Source organism: Manihot esculenta, chromosome 3 (assembly GCF_001659605.2).
Source record: "Manihot esculenta cultivar AM560-2 chromosome 3, M.esculenta_v8, whole genome shotgun sequence".
NCBI classification, from domain to species: Eukaryota; Viridiplantae; Streptophyta; class Magnoliopsida; order Malpighiales; family Euphorbiaceae; genus Manihot; species Manihot esculenta.
Window position 1 is genome coordinate 28,243,478 of NC_035163.2, and position 17,368 is coordinate 28,260,845.

The 17,368-nt window shown below is 38.6% G+C and overlaps 3 protein-coding genes across 4 annotated transcripts; 2 read left to right on the top strand and 1 right to left on the bottom strand.

Annotated features, from left to right (window-relative positions):
* Positions 1-6,214: 6,214 nt before the first annotated feature.
* On the top strand, positions 6,215-7,352 carry LOC110610461 (hydroxyethylthiazole kinase). The gene is made up of 2 exons (XM_021750389.2): positions 6,215-6,737; positions 6,906-7,352. Exons 1-2 carry the CDS (start codon positions 6,291-6,293, stop codon positions 7,293-7,295), a joined length of 837 nt encoding a protein of 278 aa, XP_021606081.1. The 5' UTR covers positions 6,215-6,290; the 3' UTR covers positions 7,296-7,352.
* Positions 7,353-7,425: 73 nt separating this feature from the next.
* LOC110610462 (dirigent protein 16) lies at positions 7,426-8,496 on the bottom strand. The gene has a single exon (XM_021750390.2). The coding sequence runs from the start codon at positions 8,346-8,348 to the stop codon at positions 7,590-7,592; it is 759 nt and encodes a 252-aa protein (XP_021606082.1). The 5' UTR covers positions 8,349-8,496; the 3' UTR covers positions 7,426-7,589.
* Positions 8,497-9,168: 672 nt separating this feature from the next.
* On the top strand, positions 9,169-17,234 carry LOC110612224 (PHD finger protein ING1). Of its 2 annotated transcripts, XM_021752941.2 has the most exons (7): positions 9,171-9,432; positions 10,501-10,572; positions 11,242-11,429; positions 12,171-12,234; positions 14,462-14,549; positions 16,682-16,847; positions 16,961-17,234. In XM_021752941.2, exons 1-7 carry the CDS (start codon positions 9,405-9,407, stop codon positions 17,069-17,071), a joined length of 717 nt encoding a protein of 238 aa, XP_021608633.1. In that variant the 5' UTR covers positions 9,171-9,404; the 3' UTR covers positions 17,072-17,234. The 2 variants fall into 2 exon arrangements, with proteins under 2 accessions (XP_021608635.1, XP_021608633.1); XM_021752943.2 differs by lacking the exon at positions 10,501-10,572 and having other exon boundaries at positions 9,169-9,432.
* The last annotated feature ends 134 nt before the right edge of the window (positions 17,235-17,368 follow it).

The following is a 17,368-nucleotide window of genomic DNA, read 5'->3' on the forward strand; positions in this document are numbered from 1 at the left end:
GCTGGCCGGTCTATGTTCCTCCGGGAATCTCCTCGGGGCAAAGGGAAATCATCCTCCCCGTATAGCACTGACTCGCCATCTGAGTCCACTTCGCGCCTACGAAGCTTGGCCAAAGGAATATCAGGAGCCTGTCTAGCTTCTCTTAAACCGCGATTGTAGCCAGTTACATACATGCGGAAGGCCTTATCAATGATAGCCTGTTTCATTTCACCAGAAGCTTTATACTCACCAAGATGTTCTTCACAAGCCTCAGCTACAAATTCCTTAAACTCAGAAGAGTCTTTGTAGTCCTGAAGATGAGCTTCACAAGCCTGTTCAATTTTAACCTTCAGCTCATCAGACTCCTGATACTCCGCTATACACTGTTCACGCTTTAGCTGAGCCTTCCCTTCGACATACTTTATCACCTCGAGCAGGGCTAAACATCTACGTTCCAAAGCCCTGACTTCATTTTTTAGCTGTTGTTGGCGAAGGATGAACTCTTCAGCCGATGAAGACAGATCTTTGATACGTTCAGAACTTGTGCCCAATTCCTGCTCAAGGACCTCCACCCGGGCTAGGGCACTTTCCCTCTGAGCCCTCACCTCATTCAGGTGAGTTTGAAGCCCTTCAAAATCAGCCTTTAAGGCCTCATATTGGCGCTGGACCTCAGCTTTTTGGCTTACAGCCTCATCCCTCTCCTGAAGGGCCGCTGTCATAGAGGACAGCTGCTTTACAACCTCTACACAACGAGCTTCCACCTCAGCTGCCCTCTCATCGGACTCCTGGAGAACCCTGCGAGTACGAGACAACTCTGATTCCAGGGATTTGCTATGTTCTGCCGCCTCAGCCGCTCTGTCCTCAGCTCTTTTAGAGGCCTCCAGCGCAGAATGCAACTCCACTTGGAGAGACTGGATCTGCTCCCGGGCGGCTGCCAGGTGGCCCCTCGCGTCGCTGGTGGCAGTCAGGTTTTCATCGCGATGCGCTTCCTCGATCCGGCGGTCCACGGACTCCCGGAGAGAGAGGTCACGGGCATCCACCTCCATAAATAAGCCCGACACCTAGTACGGAAGAACAATTGTCAAGAAAAGAAACAAAGCAAACTCAAAGAGAAGTGAAAAAATAACTTACCATCAGAAGCATTTCTCTAATTGTGGATCCGAGCTCCTCACGAGAGCGAGATTGGAAGGACACCTGCTCCTTGGTAGAACTGGCCAAGTGACCAGTCAGGGCCAGAAGACGAGGATCCGAAGCCTCTGTTATCCCGTCGAACATCCGCTCCCGGAGAAGTGCGGCAACAGCAGAGGCCGGAGACTCAGAGGAAATGCCTGACAGGTCCAGAATGTTGTCAGTAGGGGACGACGAAGGAACAGCAGAAACACCCTTCCCCTTCCCAATGGGAGGAAGAGGTGGGGAAGGACCCGCAACAGTCCTGGATTTCTTCCCAGCAGGAGATGGGGTAGGCGTTCCAGAAGGGGTTGGACGCTTGCCCCTGGTCTTTGATGGGACGCCCTCAGATCCCTTAGGCTCAGTCCTCACAGGGGCAGGGGCACCTTCAGCAGAAACCTCTAGGCTTTGACCCTCTAGGACGATGATCTCCATCCCTATCCCAGAGGTCTCCTTATCTTCAACAGGGGACTCAAACTTTCCCCCTGACACCCCCTCAGTAGAATGGGCAGCACCCCGCTCCACTTGTTCAGAAACTTGGGTCTGCTCCACAATAGCTAGGGAAGTTTCCCTCACGACCTCTGAGGAGGCTGGAGCAGATCTAGACCTTTCAGCAAGCGACAAAGTTGAGCTCGACCCACCGCGGCTAGATGGCCGAGCTGACTTGGTGCTGCGAGAGCTCGGTTTGGAAGCTCGAGAAGAAGCTTTGACGGGAGGTCGGCTGACCTTCTTGAAGGAAGCAGTTTGAGCCAGCTCCGCAGCAATCTCAGTTACCGAACACCCATCCCCAAAGGCGTCAAAAATTACATGCATATTCTCCCGAGACAGGTCAAAGTTCTTGGGGAAATTGATGCCATCTATTTTCACCTCAGAAGCTGCAAAAAACAAGAAGTTACAAAGAGTCAGCATATTTTCTGATATTACGAGCAAAGAAGAAACAGAATAACTGGACAAAGCACTATACCCGTGTCACGGATATCCCTAAGGTTGGACGCAAACATACACTTTTCGACGTCATACTTCCTCTCAACGGAAGTCAGTCGAAGCAGCCCCACCTGCTCAATAAAACTCAATTGGGGCAAATCGTTACAGCCCAGTAAAATCTCTCCCCACGTTAGATCTACTTCCCATGATCGGCAGGACCCTAATTTCAGCTCCGCCACAAGGAAATTCTCTACCCAGCCCTTTATAGAATCCTTATAACCCGTGAGAAGAGATAACCCATTACGGGGGGGAAAAGTAATAGAAGTTTTGTTTCGCCCTAACCAGGCGGAAAAAGGTGACAAACAGACAGGCCGTGGGTGTAAAATCCCAACCCAGACAGATACACTCAAAACAAGACATGAACAAAATAGAGTTTGGGGATAACATCCGAGGAGTTACCCCGAAGTATTCGAAGACCTCAGTAAAGAAAGGGGAAAAAGGAAATGGCAGACCGAATTCCCTTTGCTTTAGAAAGAACACTATACGGCGATTCTCTTGGGGATCGATCAAACCAGGAGGGGGAGGGTAAGGAAGAACTATCCTCTCATTGGGAAGAGGCGCTCGAATAAGATACAGTGGAGTATCTAAGAGCCTCCGGGAAATATGCTTAGTTATGTTGGAAGGTGTAATATGCGACTCAAGGTCAAAAACATCAGGAAGCTTTGAACTTGCCATGGAAGAACAAGGAAGCGTACCTGAGAACACGATGGGATGAAAAACTGTAGAAGGAGTTGCAGGAAGACAGAGAGCAGACAAGAGCTAGTTCTTCAAAAGACCGAAGGAATTCGAACAGAAAGGCAATTATGAGGTAGAGCGTTGATCTGAACAGTTTTGTCTTGGAGCGGCGCGATCATTAATTGTTCTCGAAGTTTACCCTCTCAACGGTTAGGTAATACCCGGCGAGAAGGTAAAGGGGCAAAAGGATGATCGCTGGGCTTATCTACATCTATCAAGGGCCAAGTACACGATGACAGCCCATCATTTAAAAGCCCATTCGCCATCCACATAATACAAGCCCAACTCATCAGTCAGAGCAACTTAGCCTACTACTTTACCATCCCTATGGTAAATGCCGAGGAAACAGAGGGGCAAGTCATGAAAAGACTCAAAAGTACAAGCAAATGGGAGCATGATAAAGGTTAGACTTGCTCATCACTTAAAAAGTTATAAGATGTGATTTATCGTTAAACAAAGGCTGTGAGATCGGAAAGAGGCGCCAAGAGCACCTCGGGATCATACAGAGCTGAGAGCTCAGAAATTAACTCAAGGATTAAAAGGCCGAGCTCACAAGTCGGATTAGTCCAGCTCGGAAAACATAACTTGAGAGCTTGGTCGGCTAAAGGAGGCTCAAAGCTCAATCCATCAAGAAAAGACCGAGCTCACGGGTCGGTTAGTCAAGCTCGGAAGAGTAAACCGCCCGTCAAATTGGTTAAGTAGGCCTGAGGCTCGGCTCATCGACCAAAAGAAGAAGTTCGCGAAACACGGTCGATTCAGCTCGAAAAAAACAGAACAAAAGTTAGTTGGCTAAAGCTACGAAGAAGAGCAGTATCAGTACTTCATCCATGACAGAGAAAAGAACAAGCTCAAGTATGAAAAACAAGCATTTCATTAAAGGAAAAGTACATTACAGCACGTTACAAAGGCCTACATTACAGAATGGAAGACCACCCTTAAAGGATTTACATATCCGGATACTTCATCATCTACGATTATCACCTACCCTACTATTCTAGTCTTCAGTTCGGAGGACTTCTCGCAGCTCGGAATGTGAGTTTTTCAGAAAAGGCCAAGATCTGTCCCGCTATTATAGGGGAACTGAACAAGTTGATTCCCATAAGCATTTCTCACTGTCCCCCTGGGCAAACGTTCGGTTACCCGAATGTGATGCACGGTACATTCGAACAAGCTCAGATATTGTATGCCGGCCGTGCACCACACATGAAAAACATAAGTCTTCGGGCTATGGCCCCGAAGAGATCGCGAAGTACACATTCGAAGAAATCGCTGGAGACTTGACTGAGTGCAGCAGATCCCAGTCTCACATAATACTGGTACTTCACATCGAAGGGAGCAATAATACTGGTACTTCACATCAAAAGGAACAATAAGCTGAGCATTTGCGCCTCTTCCATTTATATCAAAAGAAGATAACAGGGGGGGAGGTCGACCAGAAGTTCTGGACGAAGTAGTTTCAGCAACTTGCCGAATGGTCCCACCCATCGACCGCCCTACCAGAAGGATCTCCGAAACAACGTTCAAACTCCTTAGAGGTAACCTTCAATCCTCAAAAATTTTGAATTGACTCATCTTCATCTCAGGTACTGCAAAAGGGTCCCAAAACAGAGATAAGTTAGGATAATCTTCCGTCGAGATGATAAAAGCGAGATTAAAGCAAATTCCTGGGGCAATACAAAAATCCCGCCGGAAGAAGGAAACAGACAGACAAATTCGAAAGAAAAATCCCTTTGCTCCCACAAAATGCCTGGGACTGGTAAGGAGGTGATGTTAATATATATCCGAAAGTTTGTATTTTGCAGGACAGGGGAGCCGAATTCTCAACTAATGCCGTCAGAGTCCTTAAAAGGTATTCATGGGAAAGGAAAGAAAGGACATGTCCAGATAACGATGACAAGAAAGCAAAGATAGCAGAGAACGCGGAAAGTAAAGAAAAGCCCGAAAGAGGAAAGAGCATATAGGATTCAGAAACTGCGCAACGATAAAAAGAGGAAAGGGTATTATAAAGACACCTAGACACGAACAGACGCGGCCATAATGGTTCTTGATATTCACCCCCCCGGCAGTTGGAGCAATAACTCCCGAGAAGGTGAAGGGGCAATTGATGACCGCTGGATTTTTTCACCCCGGACCAGGGGCTTAACCACAGCTAAAGGCCCATAACATAGAGGCCCACGTATCTGATATACCCAACAAGCCTGGCTCATTCAACCTTCAAGACCGGGCTCGGCCCAGCTTCTTCACTCATAACGACCCAGCCCACACGAAGCATGCTCTCTCCTCTCAGGCCTAGCGTCCGGCCCGACTCTCGGCCCAACCCAGGATCCAGAATAATATTCACCAGACAGCCTGGCAGATCCGCTTAAACGTACGCACGAGGAGAATCAGAGGCCGTTACGCATGGAGCAGGCGGCTGATACCCTAGTACCTCCGAATCCGCATGGCAGAGACGCGTGGCCCAATCCTGGAGAGACCTTTACACGTCACCAGCAAGCAAGACAATGTATAAAAGAGGAATCCCCTCCTCAGGAAACTTAAACCTTATTCTGTGAAACATAAACCCTTGTAAAACCCTATTCTATTGGATCTCAGATCATCAATACTATTATATAATTAAACGTATATAAAATTATTAATATTATTTAATTACAATATTACTGTTTTAATATATTAAAATAATAAAAATTTTATTACTGAATAAATATTTTCAATATTATTAAATTATTTTTATAATTTTAATTATAATTAAATTATTTTTATATATTTAATGGTAATATAATATTAATTTTATAATTTTAAAATTATATAATACCAGTAAATTTTTATTTAAATATTAATAATAAAATTTATTAAATATTAATATATTAAAATTATAAAAAAATATTTATTATTATAAAAATATAATATAAATAATATTATTAACTAATATAATATAAATATATTATTATAATATATTAATAATAAAAAAATAAAAAAATTAATATTAACTTAACACTTTAAATAATGTCATTTAAAAAATAAAAAATAAAATAAATAATGATATGACACCATTTAAAATATCACATATTATTATTTTTAAAAAAAATCTTAACACTTTTAAAAGGCATCAAAAGTCATTTTTTATGGCTATCGGTCAAATCTCATCTATAAATATCTTGTATTTAATTTTAAATTAAATTTTTTTTTAATTTTCAAATCTAAATCATTTTTTATAGCTATCTGTCAAATCTCACCGTCAAATTTCACATCTATAAATATTTTATATTTAATTTTAAATTAATATTTTTTTTTTTTTCAAATCTAAATGATAAAAGTCATCCTTGCGACGACAAGTGGCTCAGACCTGCTAGATTATAACGAAAACGCCAGCTCTTAGCCCCAGTTAGTTGAGTATACTCGGGAAGAAGATTGGGAGAAAGCCGGAGATGGAACCGAATTCTCAACCCAATTCTACACAAGACTGGCCTACAAGAGCATGGAACCTACTCTGTAAACTGCGGGACCAATCACCGCTTGTTCAGTGCATCACCAACTTCGTTTCCATGGATTTGATGGCCAACACTCTCCTATCTGCCGGTGCATCTCCGGCTATGATCCACTCTATTGAAGAAATTCCCGACTTCACTCCTCATGCTCGTTCCCTCTGTATCAACGTTGGCACTTTTTCCCTTAACCGGCTACCAGCCATGAAAGCTGCTGCGGAGTTGGCAACTAAATTCGGGAAGCCTTGGGTTCTTGACCCCGTTGCTGCTGGAGCTTCCGGTTTCCGGCTGAACGCTTGCCTGGAGCTTGTGGGAATGAAGCCCACTGTTATTAGGGGAAATGGGTCGGAGATCATCGCTCTATCTAAGGCTTCTCTGGGCGCCTCCAAGGTATTATAGTTTGATGTTTGATATTTACACTTTGTACAGAGCAATTTTTCATGTCAGTTTCACAATTTAAATTGGGATGCTTGCATTTCTTTTTTGGGTTCTATCTTATTTATACGTGTATATATATATATATATATTCTGATTTCATAAATGGATTTCGTGTTAAAGGGTGTAGACAGCTCCCATGAGTCGATTGATGCAATAGAAGCAGCAAAGTCTTTGGCTCAAGCAAGTGGTGCCATAGTTGCGGTTTCAGGTGCTGTTGATATCATCACAGATGGAAACCGAGTGGTTGGTGCTCACAATGGGGTACCCATGATGCAGAAAATTACAGCAACAGGATGTGCAGTCACAGCCCTCATTGCGGCTTTTGTTGCTGTTGATCCATTACATGCTCTGGAAGCAACAGCTTCAGCATTGTCCATATTTGGGATTGCTGGTGAACTGGGAATGAAAATGGCCAAAGGACCAGCTTCATTGCGGATGCACTTGATTGATTCCCTTTATGGGCTTGATCAATCTGCTCTGCTTTCACATACAAAGATCACCAGCCTGTAATAATCCTTTGGGAGCTCTGTGCAATTAATGTGTCAATTATATTAGGTTTCCAATCTAGATTTGCCCACAAATTTTCTTTTGAAATTCTTTTGTTTCTGGCTACACAGAAGAGTCCATGCATGATGTTCGTCCTTGTGGAAATCAAAAAAAGCAACCAACCATATGCTGTATTCCATCACCATTTCTGTTGGAAGCATCTAATACAGATGCATTACTACAGAACCATTAACAAAGAGAAATCAGAAACATTCATTTTTACAACAATCCCACATTTAATCCAGTTATACAACATGCTTAGTGTTTTAGATGGACAATTATCCTCAGTAATGTTTCTGCACCGTCTATGGCATGCTGACCAGGTGGAATGAGTCCTCGCAACTCTGCAATTCCAACAGCATTTTTATACTTACCTGTTCCACCAGTCACTGACAAATGTGACATTGCACTTCCAATCTTGTATATGCCATAGAAGTTGAGGCTGTCCCCAAATTCTCCTCCTTCAAAGATCGCTGTAAATGCCATCATCTGTGTGCTCCCATCTGCAGAACTTGCAATGTAAACTCCTTGAGCTTTTCCCAGTTGCTGTGAACCAAGTTCAGGGCTGGTGGTCAAGATGTCGTCAATGACAGTGATGGTTCCAAAGCCTAGTCCCAACCCGTCCGGTCCCAGCTGGGTTTGAACTTGACCATTTGGGTTCTGACCATTGGGATTTCCTGCAAAAGCTGTACCAGCCAAGCCAGTTCCCAGTGGAATGCCATTGATACCATTAACAGTTGGAATAGCGCCATTGGCGTTAGGGATTGCTACTGCACCGTCTGGGGGAATAAATCCTACTGGCTTGGCAAAGGGTACTTGGCCACTATAAATGTTTCCCAGCAAGCCGGTGATTGGCCTAGCAGTGGGGTTACTCCCCCCAAGAATGTCATGCATGTACAACTCAAGAACAGGCTCTTCGCCGACCAGAGTAGGGTTAATTGCAGCCAAATATGTTGCCATGTTTACAGTAGCAATCAGCACTGCAATGAAAATAGAAAGTGATGGTTGGTTGAACATCCTTTGATTTCTGTATTTGAGGTCCCTGGGGATCTTTAGATGAGTATGCAAGTGGCTATGCAGCTTGCTCTTTATAAAGAAACCAAGGAAGAAAAAAGGTGGAGTAGGTGTTAGACTTCGAAGGTGGTGAAGTTGTTAGAGTTGCATTAGATATGGAGGAGTGGAGTCTGATGCATGATAGATTTTGCCAATGTTGTCAAAATTTAACCAAACCCACTGCATCATTTCAAAATCTCAGTTTTTTCCAATTTCATCTAGTAGCAAGCAAGCAGCACAGACATTTTTATGCAACCCAGTTTAGATATGATAACTAGAAGTAAATTTTTTTTTTTTTTGCAGGCCAATTTTAATTAGTTTCTGAATTATAGTTTAGTTAAATTGAGTCCAATAGGAAAACTACTGCCTGCTAGATTAATATCTAAGTGTCTAATTCTGTAGTGTGGCAGGTGCAACTGAATCAAACATCGTGAAATGACTTGATCCTTTGTTTTGAATAAGAAGGAAAAAGAATTGAAATTGAAGCTTGAGATACATCCATCTGATGGTGGCATATTTCTTTTGATGCAAATTTTTCAAAGTAAAAAATTTTAATTTTTTTTATTCTAATTAAAAATTTTATAAGAAAAAAATTAAATTTGAATTGAAATTAGTATTTTTTTATATCGAATAAAAAGCTGGAACTTGCTATTAGTAGATGATATATTCATTTTTATGAAAGTATATTTTATTTTTTAATAAATATTTTTAATCACTTCTTTAATTTTTTATAAATAAAAATAGTAGTTTTAAATAGATTTATGAACTTCCAATTGAAAAGGGAAAATCGCACTACTCAAAAAATAGGTTTATGAACCAAACGGCGACGTTGGCAAGGACTGGCACGTCGTTAATCACAGACATTATCCAACCTGCAAAATCAGCAGCAGTTTCTGGGCTGTGGCGGGAAGGATCAGAATCAATTAACGAGCGTCGTTAAGATAACTGACTGCCAGATTATTTATTTCAGACCCCCTGTCGACGCGGCTTATCCCCAACTCAAGCCCTAAGTTCCCCAAAATGTCTTTCCTCGAGGAATTCCAAGCCAGTAAGCTCTCTTTCTCTGTCTTTTTTTAAAAAAAAAAAAAAAATTTCAGGATGGTCTCTAATCAGCTTCTTAAGCAAACCCTTTTCACATTTTTTTCTTTTTCCCATCGTTGTTTAATTGGGAAAAAAAAAAAAGAAACAATCTTTACTGTGAGGAAGAAAATTAAGGCAACAGCATTGGTTTCTTATCAACTTTCAAAATCTGATGACGATTTGAACTGAAACCTTTTTTATCTGGTTTCTTATTTTACCAGAATTTGAAGGGTTCTTGTGTAAATCTTGTATTGGACTGATATCTTACGTTATCTAGATTCATTTCCGTCGTCATTTTGATGGTAGAGTTTATGAGTTTCACGAGTCCCTCGTCAAAGTTGATTCTTTCTTTGGGCTTGAAATACTTTTACACTCTGTTTGGAAGGTGTTAGATTAAACTAAGGTTTTTTTAAGGTATTGTTTTTTAAGTTAAGGTTTTTTATGGTTTTTAAATTTTAATAATTTTTTATTGTTTGGGAAGAAATAAAGTTAAAATCTTCTCAACCTACCAATTTGGAATTGGTGGGTTGAAATTTAAGATCTTACTTTAAAACTATCACTCCCTCCCAAACACAAGTTTAAGGTTTTTAAACTATAAAAAACCTTCTATTATCTTAAAAAACCTCCTCCCAAACAGAGTGTTATGCTTAGTGGAAACAAGTGGCTATAGTGACAAATACTTGTGTGCATTGTCTCGTTTGCTTGCATACTTGAGACTGGATAACGGAAGTCTCTAGATAATGCAGGTTCTTGACTTCTTCATTGACATTAGTTTGTTTAGAATTCATTATTTGAGAAAATGTAGTATTTGTTAATAGTAAATACAGAAGGGATTTTCCATTTTAGCTTAACCTTATCTCTATCTCCCTTCAAACATTTGCAACTCCTTCAGGGATTAATACTTATACTCATGGCACTACATGCTACAACCCATTTGGAACACTAGATATGTTGTTTTTATCATAGAGCAGTACTGTTGTCTATTTGTTGTCTATTAATGAATGACCTTAAAAGTTAAAATTGATTGCTTGTACAGATCTGGAATCGCTGCCCAATATTCTGCAGAAGAAGTATGCCTTGTTACGTGATCTAGATAAAAGTTTGCAGGGTAGGCCTTACACTGAAGAGAAATATTAATGATAATAACTTTGTTATATTCTTCATATTTTGTTTTTCCTTCTTTTCTATCAATACTATTCCTTATTGTCTTCTATTTGTCTATTACCTAATATCCTCATGATCATTGCATTGTTTGATGGATAAAGTACCTGCATAATCACGTTGAAGTTGTTGAAACATCAATTAATTGATCACCATTACTTGTTTGTCTACATCTGCTTGTGTGATATTTACATGCAGTTTTTCTGATGTGGATGAGGATGACATCTTGTTTATGTTACTAAGTTGAGAGTATTTATGTGTTCAGGTCTTTCTGGAAGATGTGGGTATCTCTTTCATGTGTTTTTACCTGGACATGTCATTTTGCAATGAATCTATGATGTATATGGGACAAGGAAGAGGTCACGTGTTTGTGTCTGTGTGTGTTTAGCCCTTTGCAATATATTTTGCATTTTTATCCTCTTTGCAATCCTGCAATATACTGTGGTGTTCAACTTGTAATGCTTAGAATTATTTCCCCTTACATTGCAATTCTCGCCTTTCCCCCACTATTGGCCAATTGCATAAACTGAAAATTTTATTAAGGTTTTTAGTTTCTGTACTTCTATCCTTCTCTCAAGCAAAACCTTCTGCTTGTCTTCTAAAAATATGTGAGCAGAAATCCAACGACAAAATGAGCAACGTTGTGAACAAGAAATTGATGATATTAAGCAAGGAGTAAAGGCTGGAAATATTACACCTGATACCTCACTTATCAGATTCTCGGATGAGGCGCTTGATGAGCAAAAGCATAGCATTAGAATTGCAGATGAAAAGGTTGCATTGGCTGTCCAAGCATACGATTTGGTATGTCTAATATCTTGTTATATTATTCTTAGATAATTAATACAATTAGTAGTTGGGACAAGTGTGTGATGTTACCCAAGTTTATGTGACTAGCATCATGCTTATATTTCTTAATGTTTTTCTTTTTATTGTTGCTTGATCTCCTATTGCAGTTGCAATTTCTGGGCATTACTTGATAGTGCATTTTTTATTGAAGAAATGGAAAACCTATATAGGAAATAATGAAAATGCTGATGAGATATAGCTTCAAAAGATCACAGTTTCAATACATTTTTATTAACCACATGACCAGGCTCTGGAATTGTTATCTTATGACAAAACCTTTCTTAAACTCTTAATTTTTCAGGTTGTAATTGGGAGGTATGCTGGTTTGTTTCAATAATCTTTCTACTTCTGACTAATCAGACCAATCTCTGAATCTTTTTCTTAAAACACTGCAATAAGAAATACAAAATCATTTTGGTCACTACGAGGAGAATGTTCTTCACTGTAAAAGTAGTATTGATGCCATTTCTCAATATAAGCCTGGCAGTTAATCCAACAATTCATTTCAGGATTATTGATTAGTTGCACCTTTAATTGCTCCAAGTCAAGTCAAGTCATTTCTTTGCCAAACACCTCAGAGAAAGTTGCAACTTTAGTGGAAGGAAACTTCAGGATTTTAACACTGGACCAACACCATGTTCATTACTGCCCTACTTTTAATACCTTGTTAACCTTTCTATTCTAATGATGCTTCAGGTTGATACACACATACAACAACTGGATCAATATCTAAAAAAGTTTGATGAGGAGCTTCGACGAGGTAATTTTCTTGTTTACCTTTGTTACAACATCCTTTTTATAGTTTCTCAACAGATTATGTTATATTTCTCTCCTGATCAATTAAGATAGATCAATTTTATCTGTCATCCTTAGACTTGCGGTCTTGTTATCAATTTGAATGTTAATAAAGTATCTCTTATTAAATAGTCAGTTTCCTTGTCATAAAAATTCACATGACAGGTCAACCAAAATTTTAACTTTTTAATTAAAAATAAATTCTTGCAACTTCTCTCTCTTCCCCTCTCTCACAGTCTCCTCTATCCTCTTCTTCTTTATCATCTACTTTGCTATCCTTTACAGTCTCGACTTCAGCTGCCTTTTGCCCTTTCCATTGTGTTTGGCTTCCACTTTCACTTCATCTTTTTGGGATCATCAGCATGGACACCAATGTTGAAGAGCAAGAGGTTGAAATGGAAGAGGCTGGTGACGCTTGATATTCTAGCCATGAAAATGAGTTTTGGAGGCCCAATCACGTCAGCAATTGAAGAAGCAGAGAATGTGAGAGGGTTATCTATTAATCTGAATTGTAAAAGAGGGAGGAAAGAGGCTGTGGAGGATCACTTCTCTGCTGTATACTTTGTCTTACTTTCTTAATATCTATCATTTTTGGAGGAATATGCTTTAATTGGATTTATCTGGTGAAGGATCAAACAAATTGGGTTGTTGGTGGTGAGGTAGAAATAGAGGTTAATGTTGTGGATTTGACTATAAATAACCAAAGTGGTCAAAAGGATTCAAGAAATCAAAATGTACAAGGAAGATGAAGAGGCTCTGGGAGAGTATGGCGGTGGAGAGGAAGCGACAAGACCTAATTTTTCAAGTGAGTACTCAGCAGAGAAGGACAAGGAGGCTGCTGCTATCAGATAAAATCTTGGACCTTCCCCATTCTTTATAGTCCTCACACTCTACTCAACATCTCATCTCCCAAATTTGGCGCATGGTTGTTGATTCTCAATCTGTTGATTTTATTTATTTTGAAATTAGTATGGTTTGTTAGATTTGGGAATAAAACTTTTTGGACTTCATTAATTTTTGTAATGATTCTTTTTATTGAATTTGAAGTGAGATTGATGTATTTGTTGATTTGGAAGGAGAATAGGAATAGTAAGAAATCATTTGGGTTCCTCCACAGTTAGAAATCATGGTTCTCAGTGAGTTAGATTTGGGTTCTCCCATTTCAGTTTGTTGATTGCCCATTGTGTTGTATTTGATTTATGTTTCTTAGGATTGATTTTTGTTTGAGATTACATATTAATCTCTTTCTAGGATCAATCCCTTTTTGGTTTTGAGATCAATCTCTTATAGGCTTTTTGCAAATGAGTTGTAAGAGGAGAGAGAGAAAAGAGAGAGATGATGGTCAGGGAGGGAGAGGGAAATGCCAACATGGAGATGGCAAACAGCAGTATGGTTTTAAATAACATAATGACCGTTTTTTACAAGTTTGGCACGGCCCAGTTACCTCATTATTTATAGGAATTCTTTGAGCTGTGTGGGTAACAAGTAACATCCAGTACCACTGTTAATGATAACGACCATTACCCCCACTATGCAGCTACTACAAATTACATGCGAGCAGTGTTTTTTTTTTTTTTCTGTTACTTTTCGTTCTCTGCATGTTCTAGCTTTCTGCATCTATTGTTTGTATCACATTCTCTCAAAATTTCATCTAAATTTCTCCTTTTTATTCAAATTTCTCCCATTAAGCTTGGTTCATCATAAATATCTCTTTTTCTACAGTTAGTTCTAGCAAAAGGTGAGCCTTATTTTCTAATTTTTGCTATTACTTTTCATATTTTATGTATTTTAGCTGTGTATCTTATGCTTATTATATATAGTGTGTCTATATAAGGTCTTTATTTGATGTATTTATGCTTATATGATTTTGTATCTTAATTTCACTTGTAGTTACCATTATCTACTCGTTTCATGAACTTTGCAATTTTTCAAAGGAATTTATTTGCCTATTTCCATTACGGTTGACCACGAGCACGATTTAAGACCATTGGTTGCAAGGATTTTAGCATAATCCAAATTGATCTCATGGAGTTGTGTTACAAATTTGAATTTAGGAATGATGCTGTTAAAGTGCCTTAATTTTGGGGAAGAACAATGGACGAAATTTACCCCACTTAAGTATCTTGACCTGTTTCGTGCATTTGTCCTAACTGTATGTAATAATGTTTTTGTGTGTGTTTTTTTTCCAATAGAAAGAGAGAGTGCTGCTGCAACTGCATTGCCTGGTTCAAGTGTTGATGGTAGTGCTAAAACTGGAAGTGGTAGAGGAGGGCGCAAAAAGTATCATTCTCTTTTATTTTTGCTTTATTAATGTTTTGTTGATTATTTGATCTAGAATAACTTGATTAAGCTTTTAAATTTATAGTATTTAACACTTATGGAAGTTACATGTTGAGTTCTGATTTGGTTAATGTTTCTTCTATCAGCTTTCTTTGAATTATGGTTTAAAGTTCTTTTTTTTAAATGGAAGTAAGTTTTTGTAAATAAAATCATTCCAAATGTGAGGGATTTCTTAGTTCATGACGATGGTAAAAAGGGAAACTCAAAGAGAGCACAAATGTTCCACAACTGATTAAGAACAAAAATATGAGAGTTTATGAGGCACTTTGCTGGGGGACTACCCATCTATAGTGGAGCATGAATATGCATGCATTTGAGAATTGAGATAATTTCTCATACAAAAGTGGTTATGCAGACCATTGATTTAAATTACTGTTACGGCCATGTTCGCAGTCGCGGTTACAGGCAATGAAAACAGGCCTGTAAGTGCCATAGTGTAACAGTAATGACCTATCGCTTTGCAAATTTTAAAAAAAAATTTGCGGAACTCATAATACAACAAGATTTACGTGGTTCGGTTATAAGAACCTATATCCACGGACATAAAACCTCAAAGGGCTATATCTTTATTTAATAGAATTCTAATGGAGGATCCAAGTCACCTATGATATGATGTTGTAAATTAAGGGATTCTCTAACTATAATAGAAATATATTAAATTCCCCTATTTTAAGAATATATAGATATATATTATGTTAGAATAGAAATCCTATATTAAATAAGAATAACTTTCCATAACACTCCCATTAATTGTAGCATAAAATCTCATCAATTCTAACACTCTCTTGATGAGATTGTACGCAGAAGCCAACAATTTTCTCATAACAGCTTACAACCAGTAACTTATAAACATATTCAAAAACACTTGCACAAAAGCACCTGCACAAAGTACCAAAATATTAATCGATCCTTAGAATTGCACTTCTCTCTCTAGAAGCAATGTCGACGAGAAAATATCAACACAAAATCCCTCTCCAAAGACAATACTGGTGAGAAAATATCAATGCAAAATCTCTTTCCAAGGGCAATATCGGCGAGACAACATCGACACAAACAACTCATAGGATTGAACAAACCACACTAATCAAATACAAACATAGGTGTGAACGGTGCCAACATCAACACAAACAACTTATAGGATTGAACAAAACACACCAATCAAAGACACCTATGTTACAATACTATAAGTTAAGATATTCTCCAACTATAATAGAAATATATCATATCCCCCTATTTTAGGAACATATAAATATATATTATTCTTTTTATTTCGGAGTAGAAATCCTATATTAAATAGGAATTACTTTCTATAATGCTCCCCTTAATTGTAGTATAAAATCTCATTAATTCTAACAATACTCAATCAAATAATAAGTATTAATATATTAAATAAAGACATCCAATATCCAACATTATTTTCTTTAACAAATAATACTCAAATTTTCTAAGGTATAAATGTGTAGGATTAGAAAGATAATTGATAATCTTAGCTTAAGAGAAAAGGAGAGAGACATTTATACGTAGATAGATAGTTAATTTTTTATGGAAATTTGAGAAAAGTGAGATACAATAGCATAAAACTAACCAATTTACGGAGGAAAAAAAAGAGTTGTTGCCTCCATATAGCTTTAAAAAATCAGGTTACAAACCATACCGTTACATAATGGTAAATAACAGCCATTACCGTTGTACAACGACTGTAATGGCTGGTACAAGAATAAAATTTTCTCTGCCTTTTAAATAACGGGTGTAACGGTAATTGAAGAGTCAAAAGCCTGTAAATAACATAATGACATTTATTTAAAACCATGATGCAGACATGCCAAGTATGTGTATGTGAGGGGAATTCTTTAAATTGCCTTCTGTTGGATGAAGAGTCAAAAGCCTATAAATAACATGACATTTATTTAAAACCATGATGCAGACATGCCAAGTATGTGTATGTGAGGAGAATTCTTGAAATTGCCTTCTGTTGGATGAAGTTTTACTGCATTGATTTAAGATTCTGCATGAAATAACAGGCATTTATAAATTTTGTTAAGTTGTACAATTGGCTACTGGAATTTATGCAGAACGCGACTGGCTACAGCAACAGCAGCAACAGAAGCAGCAACAGCTGCAACTTCAGCACATCCTACTGGTATGGAATTAGATTGTCCAGTGGATCCAAATGAACCAACCTACTGTTTCTGCCAACAAGTTAGCTATGGAGAGATGGTAGCTTGTGATAACCCTCATGTAAGTAATGAAATTCCTTTTGGCCATTCTCTTCCAAGCCTCTTATGTTAAAAATGTCTAATCATCTTCTATTTAAGACTGCAATTTGATGAAAGCTTCTACTCTTTTAACAGTGCACTATAGAATGGTTCCACTTTGGCTGTGTTGGTCTGAAAGAACAACCAAAAGGGAAATGGTATTGTTCAGATTGTGCTGCTGTGAAAAATCGACGTAAAGGCAGATAAAGTGGAGTTCTTTGTTCTGGGAATCAGTGTTATGGATTTGTGTAGCTATGATGTTTTGGATCTGTATAGCTGTGATGTTGAATTTAGTTTTTCCTTTTCCTTTTCCCCCCGAATTGGTAGATGATCGCTGCTTGCATTGGAAATGAATTTATTTTGCTGAACACACAAGCCCATCTCTTTGTGTTGTGAATGATTCTATCTCCTGCATGCATGAGCAAGTGCAAGGACACAGGCTCTTCCTTGTAGCAGGGAATGGTTTCTTTTTTTTTTTTTTTGTCCCTTCTATAGTGAAGTTCA

What these genes read in the sequence shown, in the direction of transcription:
- LOC110610461 (XM_021750389.2), top strand. Translation starts at nt 6,291, where the DNA reads ATGGAACCGAATTCTCAACCCAATTCTACACAAGACTGGCCTACAAGA. An exon ending in CTTCTCTGGGCGCCTCCAAG is followed by an intron (nt 6,738 to 6,905) that starts GTATTATAGTTT and finishes TTCGTGTTAAAG; the next exon opens with GGTGTAGACAGCTCCCATGA.
- LOC110610462 (XM_021750390.2), bottom strand. Translation starts at nt 8,348, where the DNA reads ATGTTCAACCAACCATCACTTTCTATTTTCATTGCAGTGCTGATTGCT.
- LOC110612224 (XM_021752941.2), top strand. Translation starts at nt 9,405, where the DNA reads ATGTCTTTCCTCGAGGAATTCCAAGCCA. An exon ending in CTGTCCAAGCATACGATTTG is followed by an intron (nt 11,430 to 12,170) that starts GTATGTCTAATA and finishes ATGATGCTTCAG; the next exon opens with GTTGATACACACATACAACA. An exon ending in GGTAGAGGAGGGCGCAAAAA is followed by an intron (nt 14,550 to 16,681) that starts GTATCATTCTCT and finishes GAATTTATGCAG; the next exon opens with AACGCGACTGGCTACAGCAA.